The sequence below is a fragment of the Mustela erminea genome, chromosome 4 (assembly GCF_009829155.1).
Source record: "Mustela erminea isolate mMusErm1 chromosome 4, mMusErm1.Pri, whole genome shotgun sequence".
Lineage (NCBI taxonomy): Eukaryota > Metazoa > Chordata > Mammalia > Carnivora > Mustelidae > Mustela > Mustela erminea.
The window spans coordinates 29768338-29788721 of NC_045617.1; the positions used below are offsets into that span (position 1 = coordinate 29768338).

General features: G+C 33.5%; 1 protein-coding gene across 5 annotated transcripts in view; it reads right to left on the reverse strand.

The window, feature by feature from the left end:
• GRIK2 (glutamate ionotropic receptor kainate type subunit 2) overlaps nucleotides 1-20384 on the reverse strand; it is a 653190-nt gene that overhangs the window by 385709 nt on the left and 247097 nt on the right. For all 5 annotated transcript variants that reach the window (XM_032338955.1, XM_032338957.1, XM_032338958.1 and 2 more), the window contains 2 exons: nucleotides 14156-14323; nucleotides 11781-12038 (listed from right to left, as the gene is read on the reverse strand). In XM_032338955.1, coding sequence (XP_032194846.1) covers nucleotides 11781-12038; nucleotides 14156-14323 — 426 coding nt within the window. The remainder of the gene's footprint in view (nucleotides 1-11780; nucleotides 12039-14155; nucleotides 14324-20384) is intronic.

A 20384-nucleotide genomic window follows, 5' to 3' on the forward strand; every position in this document is an offset into this window, starting at 1 on the left:
ACAAACAAATATAGGAGATAAACAGAGATAAGTAAATGGCATATAGGATCTCCACTTTTACAGAGATGAAGATTATATCAGAACCAGCAGACAGTCCCTGTTGAAACAATGCATAATGTCCCTCATACAACTCACTCGATCATTTGCTTTTTTTTTTTTTTAAACTAGAGATGAATAGCTTCTGCCATATTGTAAAAGAGAAGGCAAATTAAAGTTAGATAATATAAAATATACCTGAATGGCTGGAATACACATCGTATGGATGAGTATATAAAGCATTTGGCATGGGAAGCAGAAAGCAGAATTATATGTAACAGTGATGTGCTAAGTGCCAGTCTCAAATATCCTTTGCTTAGGTCAAAGTTTTTTGTCCTCGATACATTGGGACCAGATAATTCTTTCCTGTGGGGAGCTGTCCTGTGCATTGTAGTAGGTTTAGCAGCGTCCCTGGCCTCTACTCAGCAAATCCCAGTAGCATTCCCCACTCCTAGTTCTGATGAAAATATCTCTAGACATTGCCAGATGTCCCCTGGAGACAATATCAGCCCTGATGAAGACCCACTGGCTTCTCCTAGTATGTTCCTAGGCATTTTTTAAAATTAATTATTTTTATTAACATATAATGTATTACTTGCCCTAGGGGCACAGGTCTGTGAATCTTCAGGCTTACACACTTCACAGCGCTCACCATATCACACACCCTCCCCAGTGTCCATAACCCAACCACCCCATCCCTGTCCCCCTTCTCCCCAGATGGGATCAGTAGGCATTGTTTTTTGTTAACTACGCTGCAGATTCAAGATAAAGATACACTATAGCTTTAGATAAGTATGATTTAGAGGTCTATCTGTAGCTTAGAAATTGATATACATAGGCTCAGTACAATTAGGATTGGGTAGCAGTATCTCTGTTTATTGGTCACATGAGCATTTTTTTTAGTCACCTACTAAATGCCTCCAGGTTCTAGAGATACAAATATAAAGAAGATATTACAGATTTGTATTAGACCAAAGATACTATTCATCCAGATTCTTAAAGATCCACTATGGTAGTCTGTTAGATCATCAGAAACCACAAATTGCATGCATTATTACTTCGTACCTGCATAGAGATAGTTTCCCTGAGTTATCATGATTTCCCTGTAGGTAGATATGAACATTTCCTTTAAAGTGATTTTTTAGGTTTTGGTTTGTTTGTTTGTTTGTTTGTTTTAAGTTACAAGTCAAGATACTGTGGTCCATTGCTATTCAATGTCCTCAATGCAGAAATTCCCATGATAAACTAAGACTTGAGCTCAAAGCTGTAAGGGTTGTCTATCAACCTATGAGTCTGCATACTTACTGTTTGAGATAATAGTAATTATACTTTTAAAATTATAGGAACTAAAGGGACTACACATTCTGAATAATCATCAGAACCACCCTCTATCCAGAGGTTCCTTTTAACTACTTTCTCCCTTTACTTCCCTCCAAAGAGATAGTTCAGGTTCTGGAATAAAAACAACAAATAAATAAGCAAAATAGTAACAGCTCCACAAATTGTAATATATATATATATATATATTTATTCCTGTGATGTTATTTAATCCTTGCAAGAGGCACAGAAAAACCATAAAGAACATAGAAGTAAGGAAGTTATGTAACTTGGCCAACATCACACATTTCATTATTACCATGTCTGGCTGAATCTACAAGTCCATGCTTTCCCATTCTACCACCTTGCTTCTGGGCCACAGTAGGTTGGGGGTAATATTAAAAATGTTTCACAACCTGGGCGCCTGAGTGGCTCAGTGGGTTAAAGCCTCTGCCGTAGGCTCGGGTCATGATCCCAGGGTCCTGGGATCAAGCCCCACATTGGGCTCTCTGCTCAGCAGGGAGCCCGCTTCCCCCTCTCTCTTTGCCTACTTGTGATCTCTGTCTGCCAAATAAATAAATAAAATCTTTAAAAGAAAATGAGCATGTATGTTGAAGTCTTTACAGTGAAGTATTTTTAAAGAAATAACATTGTTGTTATTTTGCTATTAATTTCTAAGGCATCTTAGAATAGTCAATAATGAAACATATACATATAAAACTACATATGCATATGTACAAATATAAACACATATACATATATAAAACAAGTGCTAAATATCTAAAAAAATCTTCAGGTTCCCAAAAATCCTTCTTTAAACTAAAAACAAAACAAAACAAAAACAAACAAAAAAACTAAACAACAACAATAAAAAAGAACGATAATGAAAATCTTCCTTGACTTGAAATTCTTTATTTCTTTCTCCCCTGATGTTTTTTTCTCCTTGCTTTTCGTTTAGAACACTCTTAGCTTCAGATATTCCCATGGCATATTTCCTCAGCTCATTAAAGTCTTAACTCAAGTGTCACCTTCTGAGTAAGTTCTCTTCTGACAACACAACTTAATATTGTAGTACTCACTCCCTTGCACTCCCTATATATTTCCTTGCTTTATTTCTCTCCATAACACCTACCACATTTGATACAATGTAATACACATATTTATTTTGTTTTTGTTTATCACCCTTTACCAGAATACAAACTCCACAAGTCAAAGAATTTTTATCTATTTTGTTCACTCTTGTATTTCCAGTATCTAGAAAAATGACAACACATAATAAATATTTGATTAGTTTTTTTAAACTAAATAAAGGAATAAACTTAAAATAAAACAAAAAGAGAAAAATAAATAGATGAATTAATTATAAAATAGTTAACATTCTCATGCCAAGGAAAGCATCATTCCTGCTAACTGGGTGACATGAATATGCTGAAAATAAGATTTACTACAGAATTAATGATGAATTATTTTATCAACCAAAGTCTTGCATCATACAAAGAACAGAATTATCAGCTCACATGGGTAAGAGTCAGGGAAGGTTACTTCACATTTACACTTTGTAAGAATGTTTTAAGGTGCATCCTGAAGGTGCGAATAAATCACCAAATGGGAAGGGCATATCAGGTAAAGAGAACAGTTTGTGCACAGCAAAGAGACTTGAAAGAGCAGAACATGATTGGTAAGGGGGAATTAAATTACTCAAGGAAGGCTGTGGCGTAGTATTGAGAGAAGAAATACCAGGAAAGCAAAATCAAAGAGGCATGAGAATGACAGTGACACAGGCTGCATGTGTCATGCTGAGAAATTAGAACTCATTCTTCCAAGAACCGAGGAGTCACCAGACAGTGTTAAGACTGGGAATGACATCACCAGATTGTCATTGCAAAAAAAGACCATTTTGTCTGCATCAGATAGATGAACTTAAATAGGGTACCAGGTGGAACATGGTCAAGGCTGTCTGCAGGTGTGTTAACTAAGACAGGGCTGGGAATAGAGAATAGAGCCAAATTTGGGAATTGCAAGATAAAACTGAGAATGTTTAGGGGCGCCTGGGTGGCTCAGTGGGTTGCGACCTCTGCCTTCAGCTCGGGTCAGGGTCCTGGGGTCCTGGGATGGAGCCCCATGTCCGGCTCTCTGCACAGTGGGGGGCCTGCTTCCTCCTCTCTCTCTGCCTGCTTCTCTTCTGCCTGCTTGTGATCTCTGTCTGCTAAATAAATAAATAAAATCTTTTTAAAAAATGAAAATGTTTAAGTGATCTATTGAAAATGAGGGATGACAGAAAGACAAGAATCTAGTCTGATCACTGTGGATATGGCTGGGAAACCTAAGAAATAAGGAGAACCCAGGAGAAAAAGAAAGTTCAGAATAAAGACAATGAGTCTGGTTTTTGTCATGCTGGGTTCGATGTGCTTCTGAGACATTCAAATAAAAATGATCAGTTGGGGCTAGATCTATGAGTATGGAACATGGTAGAAACAAGTGAAGGTGTAGATCAGTTATCTATATAATTAGAGGCAAAGGAAGGTATGGGGCAGAGGAAAATCTTTTGGGGAAATGAAATAAGCAGAGAACAAGTCTAAAAAAATGTGAATATCAGTTTTAAGGAGCAGTTTTAAATATCAGTTTTTCATTAGCATCTTATGAATATAAAAATGAAATAAATGGCTGAAAGGAAGGAGGTCACAAGGAGAGAGTGACAGCACAGAGACCAAAGTAGGAGAGTTTTTCTTTTCCCTTGACGACGGAGTAGTCAGAATTGTCAAGGGCATCGGAGAGGGAATACAAGCCCTCCCCTTCTCGCCATCCTTCGTAGAGAAGGAGACAAACAGCAAGAAAAGGCTGGAGGAAAAGTAACGACCAAGAGGCTCTGGCCAAATTTATCATGCTCCAGATTTAAATTTAGGAAAACTGGCGGTGTCTGACTGTCACCAGGGAATTGTTCCCACTTTCTTATTTTCTTCTCTTCCAATGAAAACAAATTCTGCTGATCACTGGGTCTGGTATAAGACCTGTCCCTTCTAGTTTGTTAGACCCGCAGATATGCAGGAATATGACTTGTGTGATTGTTGTGGATTCGAAATTTTATTTTCATGTTTTGGGGTTGGCATAAATTTTAAAGATTATAAAATTGAAGAAAAATTAGCTCTTTGAATATGTTTAAAAATAGTCACTGTCATGTAATCAGAGGCCAAGAAATAATATTCCAAATAATTTTATGCTAGCTTAAATAGGAATAAAGAAACTATGTTCAAGCAAAACCAACTTTGTAGAAACACTAATATATCAAGCTATGTAATCAACTATATCCAAATAATTAGGTTTAACTCATAATTTCTTATTGTATGTGCTCTTGGAATTAAAGAACTTGGAGCTTTGTACTTAGATTTTACAACATATAATCATCTTAGATCCAAATTATCCTACTTCCTGAAATTAAATTGAAATTATTTGGTTATAAGTTTTATAATACAAAAATTGCCATAGTATTGAAAATGAGTGTCTTCCAGGAATATATATTTTCATATTAACCTATCTTCTTAAATTATTTTATTTTATCCTATTTAAACACAGGTTCAAGATTTTAAAAAAATTACTATTGCTTAATTTTGCACTTATTAAACTAACTCCAAAAGCACAGACAGATGTGTGTGGAACGTAATCTATACATATACTTCATCCAAGTTAATAAAGTCCCTGAAGAAAGCATTTCTGCTTTTCTTTAGTATATAAACCTACTTTTCTATATTCATATCATAGAAATTACTCAAAGATCAGCCTGTTAAATATTATAATCCCTTAAAAAAAGTGACAGATTTCAGGGCATCTGCACGGTTCAATCAGTTAAGCATCTGCCTTTGGCTTGGGTCATGATCCCAGGGTCCTTGTATCAAATCCCACGTCAGGCTTCCTGCTCAGGAGAGAGCCTGCTTCTCTCTCTCCCTCTCCCCTGCTTCTCTCTCTCCCTCTCCCCTGCTTCTCTCTCTCCCTCTCCCCTTCTCCCCTGCTCATGTGTGCACATTCTCTCTCTCTCACTCTCAAGTAAATAAAAAAATCTTTTAAAAATTAAGACACTTTAAAAGAAAAGTCTATATTGATTTCCATGACTGCCTACTCACTAAAATAACTGAATTTTCTTGTACCATGACTTTGTTTTTTGGCAAATTTTTTTTACTTCCTCATACCACAAACAATTACAAATCAAGGGCAGAACAAATGACAATGAAAGTACCATATGCTCATTTTTAAAATTTTTTATTTATTCATATAATTTTTTAAAGATTTTATTTATTTACTTGACTGAGAGACAAAGAGAGAACACAAGCAGGGGAACAGCAGGCAGAGGGAGAAGCAGGCTCCCCGCCTAGTAAGGAGCCTGATGCAGGGCTCCATCCCAGGACTCTGGGATCACGACCTGAGCCAAAGGCAGACACTTAACAAACTGAGACACCCAAGTACCTCTATGCCCATTTTTTAGAAGATTTATTTTTTTATTTTAGACGGGGCAGGGAGGGGCAGAGACAGAGAATCTCAAGCATTTACTCCCTGCTAAGCACAGAGTCAGATGCCAGGCTTGATCTCAAGACCCCCAGATCATGACCTGAGCTGAAATCAAGAGTTGAATGCTTAACCAACTGAGCCACCAAGGCACTCTTATATGCCCATTTGAAAATTTCTGTTTCCCAAAATGCATTTATGAAAACTTCAACAACACTGGATGACTCCAAAGGGAATATTTTATAATCACTTCAAGCTAATGTGTTAAGAACCAAATATACTCTCCCCTCTCCAAAATCTCTTTTTCTTGTTTTCCGCTCTTAGGTAAATATGCCAATGATTAATAGCCCAGACCAGAAACATAAAGATCATATTTCTCTGTCTCCATCACTCTCTCCTCTTTTTATTTACTTACTAAACCCTACAATCCTTATCTTCTATAATTTCCTAGAATCTCTACCTCAATAACATTCCACCAAAAACTTTTTAAGTGAGATTGTCATCTTTTTTTCAACCTGATTAATTTAGAAATTCTCTTGATTCTGGTCTTGCCTTTTTCCCTACCATACCCCAATAGCCCTGATATGTTCTCCACACTAAGGGCAGAGAGCCTTTACCAAAAATAGTTCTGTGTCATTCCTTTGCTTAAAATAATGACAACAAAATGAACCAAACCAGACCAACTAACATTATATAACAGTACTTAATTAAACAGAGTATGTTCTGAAGTTGACTGCCTAGGGTCAAAACCCAGATCTACAATTTACTTGCTGTGTAACCTTGGGCAAATTATCCCAATTCTCTGCATCTAAATTTTCTCATGTTAAAAAAAAAAAAAAAGTAGGATTAATAATTCCTTTTTCCTAGAGTACAGTAAGGCATAAATAGCACAAAGACACGAAATTTGCATTATTGTGAGTTTTAAGCTACTACTATGTGGGCTCTATGAGGCAGGACAATAGTCCTCTAACGTATATATTATCTTTACTTTACAAAAGCATCAACTCAGACTTTTAAAATCAAGTAACTTGCTGAAAAGTATACAACAGAGCCCAGATTTCAATACAGAATGTTTTGACATCAAAGACCATAGTAACAATGATAGACCAGTCTACCAGATGTCCCTGTGTCTGTGTTCTTTTTCAAGTTCATAGGAAGAAAACTGAATGTGTATATGCCCATCTCACTGACACGCTCAGTGGTGGTTTGGAAAGCAGGGTCATATCGTGCAAACATGATAGGTATTGCTATCGACGTGCAGATAGGGCAGAAGGGGAAATTTTTAAGGTAGATCCATGAGTCATGACAGTCACCTGTCATAACCAGGTGCTGATGACAGAAGAGTTCATAGCCTTAGGGTTCATTCTGCTCAGGTGTGTATTTGATCCAGTGTAAAATATAGCCAAGAAAACTCATTTATAATGTGATGAATGTTCTCATGGGCGAGGGTCGGGGGTAGTACCAGGTGCTGGGATGCGCTGGGGTAAACTTTCTTTGTGACAGCTAAGCCAGATGGTATGTGTGAGCATGTATGTGTAAATGTGCATGAGCACATGTGTATGAATTTAGTGGATGGGAGGAGTGGAGGCCAGAATGAGAAATTTCTAGGTGAACAGAAATAGGATATTGGGCAACTTGAAAGAAGTTTAACGGCTCATCTGAAAAGACGTAAGTGAGGAATTCAGACTCAAAGGTCACTGGAAAGCTCCAGGAACTGGATCATGTCAGGTCTTAAAAGTCTCTTTAAAAAGTTTTGACTTTATCCTTACAGCAACGAGAAGCTATTAATAAGGAGAATGGATCACAATTGCATTAAAAAAAAAACAAAAAACTCTAACTGCAGAGTGGAGACTGGATTTTAGTGGATATAGACTTGAAGTAGGGGGTCAGTTAGGAAGCTGTTAATAATAATCCAGGTGAGAGATAATGGTGATCTTGACCTGAGAAGTACCAGAGAGGATGGGAAAAAAAGATTTGAGAGATCATACAGGTGTAGCATTGACAACTGTTATAGCCTGATTGAGGGGCCTGAAAAAAGGGAAAAAATGAAGGGAGATGTTCACATTTCTGTCTTTGGCTGTTGGTGGGCAGAAAAGCCAGTCACGGAAGGAAGCAGGAATGGTGTGATAATAACCTGTTTCCTTTGGGACTCACAGAACTGTTTTGATGATGAAGTGAAATAGTTTATATAATAGCAACTATCACAATGCCTAGTGCCTTATAGCTCTTTTCTGTAGTTATTTTCATTCTCATCTCCTCATTTCCAAAGTTGTACCAGTGTTTAGTAGCAAAATTGGGAATAGAATTCCAGGCTTCTGTTTACCAGTCCAGAGTTCTTTGTTAATGGACTGCTGGTCTATAAACAAAGATGAAACACAGGGATTTTAAAGCAAATATTCAGAACTTATCCTGGAATTGCTTACGAGCTGACAGCTATCCAACTTATTTTTAGTTTATATTTAAAGTGAATCATATGTTCCAAAATGACTGACAGAAACACAGCTTTGTTTCTGAAGCCAATTCTTTTCCATCATTTTTGGACATCATTCAGAGCTATAACAGACTTTCAGGGTGTTTAAAAGCATTCATCCACGACAACAACAAATGCTAATTATCATAAAAAATAAACAGCTCCTGTTAACATCATTCTAAGAATTTCTCCTACTCCAGCACTATATTTCATCTATCATCCCATCTGTTTTGGGGGTGGGAACAAAGACTGGAGGAAAGTATAATTATCATGTATCAAACTGGACAACACAACAAAACAGAAATGAATATAAATGGGAGGGATAGCATACATAATAAATAAATCTGGAGAGGGAAAAAAGAAATGTAAATAAAATGGCACAGTGTGTCCTGCAGTAAACAGCAGATATATGAGTCCATAATGGAGTCAATAATATTTATCTTGCTAAGTATGAGGTGGATTTTTCCCCATTTCAGTTTATAATCCTTGCTATAATCAGATTTCCTCCCACACGATCAAATAGGCATCTTGTTCACTTGGGAAGTTTACAAATCCTCTCTGTTGAATTCTCTCATTAAAATTCCACCTTGAGACTTTTAAAAATAGCTGAAAAGGAAAAACAAATCTACTTCCAAATATTTATGAATACATTTCAAAGGGAATCTTAGGGTCAGTTCTATCTTATAAAAATATCAAGGACAGCCACATTCTCAAAAGTGTGTTAAATTAAAAGGGACCATGGCCCCTGGGTGTCTCAGTCAATTAAGGATCTGCCTTCAGCTCAGGTCCGGGTCCCAGGGTCGTGGGATAGAGTCCCTACATTGGGCTCCCTGCTTAGCAGGGGTGTAGGGTAAGGGGCTACTCCTCCCTCTCCCTCTGCCCCTCCCCTAGTTTGTGCTCTCTCTTGCTTACTTGCTTTCTCTCAAATAAATAAATAAAAATCTTTTTAAAAAAATAAAAATAAATATATTTAAAGGTACTACCAGTGGCCAGTTGCAGATGCCACTAGCTCACTACAAATGTAGTAAAAACATGGACAATGACATATCCCTAAATAGGAACTAGTAGCTCAGCCAGGGCCAGAACTTTGCTCTATTGGAATAAACACACCTGCATTGGTCCCGGGCAAATAGTAGATTCTTTACCAATATATTTTAAATTAAATGTTGCATGAAATAGAGCAATTATAAGCTTTTATTCTCCTCAGAGTACTTTTAAGGTGTACCTACCCTACGGATAATTTTGTAGTGAGTCTTAGTATTAATATTTGAGTAATCAGGTTTTAGAATCTCCAAGTATTTATGTCACTTTCAAAGTGAAGAGTGCAGCAAATTTTCTTTTAAATAGTTTCAAACTATTTTAATAAATTTAATCCAAGGTCAAGTTTCCATTAAAAGTGTATACATTGAATTAACTAATTACATTTATTTCTCTATTTAAATTTGCTTCTATGATATAAATGTTTAGAATATTATTTAAAGAAAAAGATCAATTACATATGAAGCTTTGCTTTATCGAACTGTGATTTGATCTTGGTCACAAATCCCATTATCATTTTAGTCAATCACTCAAGAGCTACATATGTGAAATAAAACTGTCATAATACACACACACACACACAGAATAATGAAGAAGATGTATTATCCATAAACATTTTGAACATTTGCCAATATCCTTTCTACCATGAGGAGTTTTAAAATAATAAGAAATAAATATAAATATCACATGTACAACATATACCTATATGCACTCACATATGTGTGTATATACCGTGTGTGTATACATTTATATATGAAGATATGTGATGTTTGGATAGCACTCACTTGAATTAAATCAGAGGGAACAGAGAAGTAAATAACTCACAGATTCACAATGTGTATGTATTCATATTTATATAGTTTCGTATATGACCATTCATAAAGAGTTATGGACCAATTTGTAACTGAGGTTTTCCTGAACCATTACATTATAACACCCCAGAAAAACCATTCACATGGAATCTACCATTTATAACTTGACATAAAGAAATTTATCAACAACAGAAAAGTAATGATTTGGGAGTAAAACATCATACAACAAACTTAGTAAGTCTAATTTAAGTTAAAAGACATCAAATGTACTTACTAAGATATTTTTTGAAGGGCTTTTATTTATGTTTCTAAGTTAAAATTATTCATGAACTTTTCACTTTTTAAAATCAGAAAAGTGAAATTACTCTCTTACTGGGTATTGAGACTCAGTCTTTCTTACCCTAATGAAAATGATTTTCAAGTTATAGTCATTGTTTTCTCAACCCTGTAAGTCTCTCTTCCGTTGTCTTCCTGAGGGAATTCTTATATGTCTAGTTGGTCAATTTTATGGGCAAAGGGACTTAGTCCTGCACATAGTTCTAAATCTTGCACGCATGAACAAAGTGTGCTACTAGATTACTTTGGGAGAATTCAAATGAATTTCAATTTTTATGTAAACATGAAGGTATAGTGAAATGTCTTAGAATAAAATACTATAATCACATCCTATTTTAAGAGCACTATTTGGACCATTGATAAACATCTTAATACAAAATTCCTGTCACTATAAAATAATCAATATAGTATGAACTTCTACCAGTATAGTTGCCAAAGAAAATAAAATACATTTATTTTCCATTTTTTACTTTCATATATTTTTATCTATGAGACTTGTTTTTAATTGCTACTTCAAAACAACAATTCATATATAAAAATAATAATATACATTAGAATAAGAAAGCACAAACAACCTCTAGCCAGCAAACACTCATTAAATACTCATCAAAGACACTGTAATAAATATCACCTAGAAAACTCTATTTTCCAAATTCTTAAACTATGTCTACACATAGTTCTAAAAACTCTTGAGTATTTCAATGGGTATTACATTGTTTCAAATTTGAAAAAAAAAAAAAACTTTTCTTGAACTTCAAACATGCTATACAGATATAAAAGTTATTATTTATCATACACATTTTTGGCACATAAATGGCCAAAGAAAATGTTAAGTCAAAATCCTGAATTTCTTGATAAGTTTCACTAACAGTCAATTGTTAGTGAATTGACTAACATATGACTAACATATGACTAACATATAACATAAAGTCAATTGTTACTGTAGGAAACTATCCTGAACCTAGCAGAAGAATTCTTTGAATAAAATTTCAATATTATGTTTTATACTCTCTCTATCCTTCATCCAATATTATAGTTCATGCTAACTGATCCTTCACAGGAAAGGAAAGTGCTTATCTCACAAATATAGAGAGAAAGTATGGGATGTAGCTGTTCTTTGGATGTGTAAAATTAGTGTTGATGTTTGATTCCAAATGTCTTTCCATTCCTCACCTTAATTAAAAAACCAAAGAAGAACATAGTTAAGAATCTTGAATAAGTTTCAGAACGTTGCACATACTTAAAGCATAGCCCTGAAGGCTACTGATTTTTCTTACCAGTGCTGTCATCATACACGACTGTGACAGTTTTCCACTTGAAGAATTGCACCAAATCCAAAATGGCACGGCTGAGTGAAGAGAAGTCTGGGTAAAGACTGACATAGAAGGAATCTTTGTTGTCCGACACCTGGTGCTTCCAGCGGGTCTGTATGTGGGGAACCCCCAGAGCATTGCAGATAGACTGCACAGCATTTGCTGAAGAGCTGTGTGAAGGCCCGAAGATGGCAGCTACCCCAAGAGACAGCTGATCGCAGGCTGAAGAGGAGACAGAAGTCGGTCAATAATGAGGAGAGATACCAGCTAGCCAACATTACCACATTATTATCGTAAGCCTGAGGTTTATCCTGAAGAATGATTTTGTTTTCCTTATAAATAACATCTACATTTAGATAATTTCCATATTTTGTTGAACTCCAAACATTATGTTTGTTAGAAGGGAAATTCTTCCAGACATCTGCAGCTCACTGTTCAAATAATTTTACAAATAATGTCAACAGAGGGTATTCTAGAATTTAAGAAGGAAGGGGTATGAATGAATATAAACTGCACTGGATTTTAGTGGGTGACAAAATTTGTAAACCCCTTTTAATATTTTGTAAACCAAATGAGTTTAACACCTCATAATTCCTAAGACAGTAACCAGTTTGTTGCTAGAACATGCTAGTCTCTGGGCACTTGGGTGTTCCAGTTAGTTGAGTGTCTGCCTTCAGCTCAGTTCCTGATCCCAGGGTTCTGGGATCAAGTCCCAAGTTAGGCCCTCTGCTCAGCAAGGAGTCTGTTTCTCCCCTTCCGTCTTCTGCCCACCCTCCCCCAACTAGTGTTCGTGCATGTTCCCTCTCTCAAATAAATAAATAAATAAAATCTTTAAAAAATATTTAAAAAGAACATGCTAGTCTGTTATTTTTACATTACTCCTTTGAATTTCTCATTAAGAAACCTATTAATATTTTTTTATGCTTCACCCATATTCCATATTCTTTGGTCTAAATTATTTCATTTGAGACAGAGCTTCTTCTTCCTAATGGAAATAATCATGAACTATGTCACTAATCAAATGCGCTTGTCTTACAGTTAATGACTTATTTTGCAATTATGATGACAAATGTAGTATTTCACAATAACCTTTACCCTTTTTTTCCAGCCTTTAAAACCTTTCATCACCCTGACATGGTTCTGAAATGTGGAAACTTATTTGTATTCATAAAGATATGAATTCAAAGGGCAGGCAGAATATAGGCTTTGATAAACACTAGTTAGCTGGGGGATAAAAAGGGTACTTTCATCTCACGGAATATTGTACCTTATCAGTTGCCATTAATATTAATGAAATTAGAAGAAATCTAGACCAGGTTAGAATTATAAATAATTATGTACATTTCCATCAAGGTAAGATAGCTAATAAAACAATATTAGAATTACAGAAAAATAAATGTTGTTTTAAAAATATAAATTTAGAGCAAATGCTTTCTAAGTCCACTCCTTTGAGAAAAATACATATTATGAAATTTAATTCCTGTCAATGCTAACTGTGCAAAAGAATGCTAACTATGCAAAGAAAAGATCACCCACTTAAACAAGTAAGACTATGGAAACCTCTCTCAAAACGCTCTTACTACCAAGATTGTTGTTTGGTTAAAATAATGTGTTGATAATAGTTCTCTATTACCTTCCTTACTTTATAAATGTTAAAGTCATATCTACAAAGTTATTTTTCTATTCTTACCATTAAAAACACAGTTTAACAACATAATAAAATAACAAAATTTATAAATATTCTAATTATATCTTCTTATAATTCAATTTTCACATTTTCCATTTATTTTCAGTCATAAGAAGATACATCCACTAGTTTAAAAATAGGCATGGAGTACACATAAATGAAAGTTTTTTGAAAATTTTCCAGTAAAATTTTAAGATTGGGCTGACATTATGAAGTCACTTGGAACTACAGAACTTTCAAGGGAGTCAGTAAACTGAGACAACAGTAATAATGTAGTAGAAGCGACAGGTAATAGAAATAAAAATGTAAAAATGGATTCCAAAACTTGTTAAAATCCACCAATGTATCATCTTATTCAGTGGGTTCTTAAAAATAGGAATAGTTTACTAAGAAAACAGGATTATTGGGGAAAAAAACCAATTTCACAACAATCATAGATCTAATCGTATTTCATGTTATAAGCTTTTTTTTTTGTAATAGGTAACCATATCACCTTACTGTCCCTGATAAAATTTACATGTGTTTTAAAAAGAAATATTTGCATGAAAATATTCCTAATAACTTACTAATTACATTTAGAATTAAGAAATCTCTCAAGAATACCTGGAAATTTGAATTCCAGAAAATATAATGTTAAATATTTATCAATTACCTTTTTTGGATGCTTCAAAACTGTCATAGAGGTTTATCTTTTGGGTGTCATAAGTTAGGGTGGTATTGGGTAACAACGTTCTATTTCTATTGATTGTATTCACAGCAAATCTGAACGCAAGCTCTTCAGCTCCCATTGGGCCAGATTCCACATATTCGAAAATGCCACCTGGAAAAAAGAAAGAATAATCATACAGTTCTTAGAAGATAAAGAAAATGTATAAAGTTTTCTTTACTTTTATGTATGTATGCATTTATGTGTGTGTGTGTGATTTGCTTAAATACATGGAATTTGTGCTTACTTTTTCTGTGAACTTGAATATTTGAGATATGCCCTTTTAGATAAATCCATATCATAAAAATTTCTTTGCTATTGTTATCATAATTTACCATAATTTAAATATGATTTTGCTTTTTTCTTTCAATAATTCCTTCTTTTAGAGCCCAGGTATATACAGATCTTGCCTTAAGTACCAAGCATTATCCCTCAAACTTTTGCACAGTTTCAGAATAATAAATACTCTATGCTGATATTAAGCTATGAAGCTAAGCATCAGGAAAATAATATTAAATATGTCTCCATTAATTGACAAATTCAGAAATCTTTAGCATAATTTCTATGGCACATACTGTGCTAAACGCCCAAAATACAAATTCACTTGCAAATTCTAATGAAAGAGCTTGCAGGAAAAGACAGCAAAGTAGCATTTCTCTATTTGTTCTACTCTAAGTCTTTTTTAGAAGATACTTGGACATTTGTGAAAGGTAACTCTCCCCAACAGTGCAAATCCCTTCATCAGTAAATAATAAGGAAGCATATAATTTAGGCCATAAAATATAGAGTACAATTCAAAAACATGTCTTTTCCATTTTTCACCTTTCACCTTTCCATTTGTCACCTTTCACCAGTTATGTCTTAATCCAGTTTCCTCATTCTTGTCTCAGCCTTGCTGCTTCTTAATATTCTCTCTATTCAGTTATGAGTGACTTATGGGACCTTTGCCGCCAACAGATTCTCTTCTTTATTGTTACTTTGGTAATGGAATAAAGTGTGAGCATCTGATATTTGACACTGCCCAACCTCTGTCTTTGGGAAACTAGCACTAGTTTAACAATAGAGAGCATTTATCTTTCTCCCTTTCAAATTTCATTCCATGTACTCTCTGCACAGTCATTCACAAACTAAACTCCCTTGAATAAGTCATTTCCACAGTTTGCAATTCATACCTCATCAAAAGTCTTCTGACACATAAGCCACAAACTACTTATTCTAAAGTAGTAAGAATTTCTGGTATGGTAACAACTCTAAATTAGCAAGAATCCATGGTATGGTAATAATTCCTGTAAACATGAGGAATTAGGAGTCAACAAAATACCACAGTACTCAGACAAATTCATATTCAGAGAGAATTAGAAAATTTGTTATTTGACCCCATATTAGTTTGAAATATTTCTCTTATTCTTTCAACTAAATTAATGGTAGTTACCAGAGCAATCAACTTACTGTGAAATAGTTCTCTGAATACAGTTAAAGTCTTTAGAGACTTAGGCCAAGCAGAACAATAACAATTTACATGACTAAATGGTGTCAAGAACCAAGTCAGATGTCACCTATATATGGAGGAGAACAGTGGTGTAAGCCTAGACTCAAGCCAAACTGGGTGTACAGTCTTTGTCTGCCATTTGCCATCCATGTAAAATTGGCCATTGCTTAAATCCTCAGTCTCAATTTCTTCATCTCTAAAAAGAGTATGATAATGAAGGTGACTGCATAGAGTTGTTATAAAATTTAAATATTATCTTATAACAAAGCACTTAATTAGACTGGTGGCTGCCCTAGAGTAAGCACTCCATAAGTGTCTAAGGTTTCACTGAATCTTCAAAGTAATCCCAAGTAGTATTATTTTATAGGAAAGAACTCTTTTGGCCCAAGATCATATAGCTATCAAGTGATAGAGCCAACATTACAATCTGTTCATTCAAAAACTTCAAAGCCCTTGCTTATTCTAGTACAAACTAGTATTTTTCTTCAAAGTTTTATTCAGGTAAAATACACAAAACCTCCTAAAGGCGAGACATAATGGCTTTAATAATAATATTAAAAAGTCTACATATGGAACAGGAAAATAATGGAGCAATTATAAAGTTCTTCTTAAACTTAATTAGAAATAAAGTTTCAATTATAGAAATGCAAACCTGAAGTTGTTTCTTAATGGGAAAATAAAATGAAAAACTAAATCTTCTACTTTCCTCAGTTCAAATTATAGTTTCTATGTGATATAAATACAAAAGACAAAAGAAGGATACAAAAATGATCATTATTTGATGACAGTGGGATAAAATATTCCTATTCTTTATCTCTCTTGAAAACAAATAATTCAAATTCAAGTTTACATATTTATTACTGGTTTGAATATTTAAGGAAATCTTTGTAATTCCTCAAGATAACCCATTTTATATTAATTAAATAAAATAATTAATTTTTATTGATCCAAAGCCAGAACTGAAAATTTTGTATATAAAAATAAAAAATATCAATGTAAGCTTTCTAAGCACAATATCTTCTATAATGCTTTCTGGCCATGTTAACCCAAAGGAAGGAAGGAAGGAAGGAAGGAAGAAAGAAAGAAAGAAAGAAAGAAAGAAAGAAAGAAAAGACCATTACTCCTATTTTGTGGAGGGCAAGTATGGACAGTGCAGTAAAAGAATTTAGCAAAGAATTACTTTCCAAAAAATATTGGGTGGGTGCCTTAAATTTATGTGGGAAACAAACAGAGCTTTTGTAATTCTATTTAAAATTTTGGAAAGTTTCCTAACATCTAACATAATAATTGATCAAAGAAGAAAAAAGTACCATCACCATATTAGATGGTTTAAAGACACCTGATAGGTATCATTAATTATTCTTGATTAAGAAAATATTTTCAGAAAAAAAAATGGAGTCATAATGAAGCTTTACTAAGATAAAAATCACATATTAATGGAAATATTATATTTAAGAGTAAAAGAGAAGCAAAGTCGCAGTAATGTCAGGAAAAGATAAGAATGCCTACAATATCCACTTTTACTATTATTCTGGAAATTTTAATAAATGTAATTAGAAATAAAAATTGCTTATTAGAACATAGAGTCACATTTTAATTTCATTCTATATATAGAAGCGACACAAATATCATTTGCCAATGGCATTTAATCATAATGATGAAAATAACAAAATTGAGAGAATTTATCATGGAAAAATACCCCCCTAAAACAAATATTAAACAAATGAGTTCTTTAGGTAGAGGAAAAATGATCCCAGAGGGAACCACTACACTGCTTAAATGTATGAAGTATAAAGAAAGGGTAAATATATGGGTGAAATCAATAATTTTAACTAACCAAGCAAGAACAGTAACATCTTATGATGTTTGTAATGAATTTAAATCAAAGTACATTCTAATAACAACACCAAAGTTGAGAAAATCATAAATAAAATTAAAGAATATTAATGTTCTAGTAATATTGGGAGGATGATAAAGATAATTATTTTAGACTATAATAATGCAACAATACATATTTAAATTTCTAAGATAAAGACTAAAGTAATGAAATAACATCTGATCAAAAATTTTAAGAGAAGAAAAAAGACTTAATTAAAAATATTTTATTTGTCCAAAAAGAATCAGAAACATAAGTAAAATAGAGAAAACACCAAAAGAATTAGTAAGATGATATAAGTGACCCAAAACAAATGTATCAGTAATTACACTAAAGGTAAATGAAATAGATTCACATTCTAAACTTTAAGATTACCCAACAGAATAAAAAGGCACAAAACTGTAAGCTACCTGTAAAAGTAATAGTAAAAAATAAGAAAAGAGATGGGTAAAGATTGGTTCTAAAACCACACTAACCAAATAAAACCTGGGGAAGCTATTCCAATGTTAGATAAAGTAGACTTAAAGAGAATAAAGGATGTCTATCACAATGATAAAATTCAGACTCTATATACACTTAAAAAAAAACAAAAAACAAAAAAAAAAACCCTCCAACATATTGACAGGCCTAGAAGGAGATACAGATCATAGTGGAAACATTAAAACACTACTCTTAGTAGCTCACAGAAGAAGCAGACAAAAACAAAATCAGTTAAAATTTAGATGATAAAAAAATATTTGACTTAATTAACAAAGATGGAACATACTTCCTCAAAATGACAAAATAATTTTTTTTCAAGTTTATGTTTTCCAAATTGATCATAAACTAGGCCATATACTAAATCTCAACACATTTAAAGGACTGACATAATTCAGAGCATGTTCCCTCATCATAGTGATATTAAACTAGAAATAAATAACAGAAAGATAACTTGGAAATCCCAAATTTAGAAATTAAAGAACATATGCCTCAGTAATCCATGGGTCAAGAATGAAATTATAATGGTTATTACCAAATTAGGGAACAAAATAAAACCGAAAATTTGGCACTTAAGACTTGTAGAATACAACTAAGTCCATGCTTAAAAGAAAATTTAAAACTAAAAATCAAAATTTAAATTTAAAAAATAGAAGACTAAAAATCAATGATCTAAGTGCCATCTCAAATATCTAGGGAAAAAAAGAACAAATCAAATCCAAAGGAAATAGAAGAAAAAATAATAAAGATCAGAGCAGAAATAAATAAAATATTAGATAAAATAATGCAATAAAAAACACACATACAAAGCCAAACTTTGGTTATTTAAAATATTATTAAAATTTCTAAAATTTTGGGTGCCTGGGTGGCTCAGTGGGTTAAGCTGCTGCCTTCGGCTCGGGTCATGATCTCAGGGTCCTGGGATCGAGTACCGCATCGGGCTTTCTGCTCGGTAGGGAGCCTGCTTACCTCTCTCTCTCTGCCTCCCTCTCTGTCTACTTGTGATCTCTCTCTGTCAAATAAATAAATAAAATGTTTAAAAAATTTTTCTAAAATTTTAACGAGTCTAATTAAGAATAAGAAGATAGAACTTAAAAAAAAAAGTTGTACACCAACTCTTCATGAACATATAGATGCAAAAATCCTAAATACAGCAAACTGAATCTAGCAAAATATAAAGACAATAATACATCAAACCAAATGGGTATGGAGTTTCCCTCTCAAAGTTAAAAACAGAACTACCCTAGGATCCAGCAATTGCACAATTCATACAAAATTGTGTATATAAAAGAATACAAAAATATTAATTCAAGGGGTTACATGCACCCTCTTGTTCATGGCAGCATTAGCTATAATAGCCAAGTTATGGAAACAGCCCATATCCACTGACTGATGAATGGATAAAGAAGATATGGTATATGTATACAATGGAATATTAACCATAAAAAAGAATGAAATCTTGCCATTTGCAATGATATGGATAGAACTAGAGAATATTATGCTAAGGGAAATAAATCATTCAAGGCAAGACAAATACCATACCACATCATTCATATATGGAATTTAAGAAACAAAACAAAAAAGTCAAACAAGAAAAGAAAAGAGAGAGGTAAACCAAGAAACAGACTCTTAACTATAGAGAACAAACTGATGGTTACCAGAGGGAAGGGGTGAGAGGAAAGGTGAGGTTAAGGAGCGCCCTTGTGATGAGCACCAGGTGATGTATGGAAGTGTTGAATCACTATACTGTACATCTGAAACTACACTGTATGTTAACTAACTGAAATCTAAATAAAAATAAAAAAAATAAGTGGGGTTTATTTTAGGAATTCAAGATGTGCTTAACATTTGAAAATAATTCTATAAAGTTTAAAATATTAAGAGAAAATGGAATGATCTTTTTGATAATTATGACAGTATCATTGATAAATTTTAGCTTCAAATCAAGATTAAAAGCTCTGAGCAATTTAGAGATAGAAGAGAACTTCTAAGCAGATACACAGTATCTATAAACAACCTACATCAACCATCACACTTACTGTATAATGTTGAAATCTTTCCGCTTAAGACTGGAAATGAAATAAGGGTGCTCACTATGACCACTTTTATTTAGCATTGCAATGTAGGTCCTCTTTAGTGGAATGAGTAATTAAAGTAAAATAAATAAATAAATAAATAAATAAACATACTAAGCTTTGAAAAGGAAGAAACAAAATTATGGTTATTCTTGGATGAAATGATTGTATATGTAGAAAATAATACAGATAAATTACTAGAATTAAAAGAACGAATTTAGCAAGATTTTATTGGATATAATATCAATGTGCAAAAAT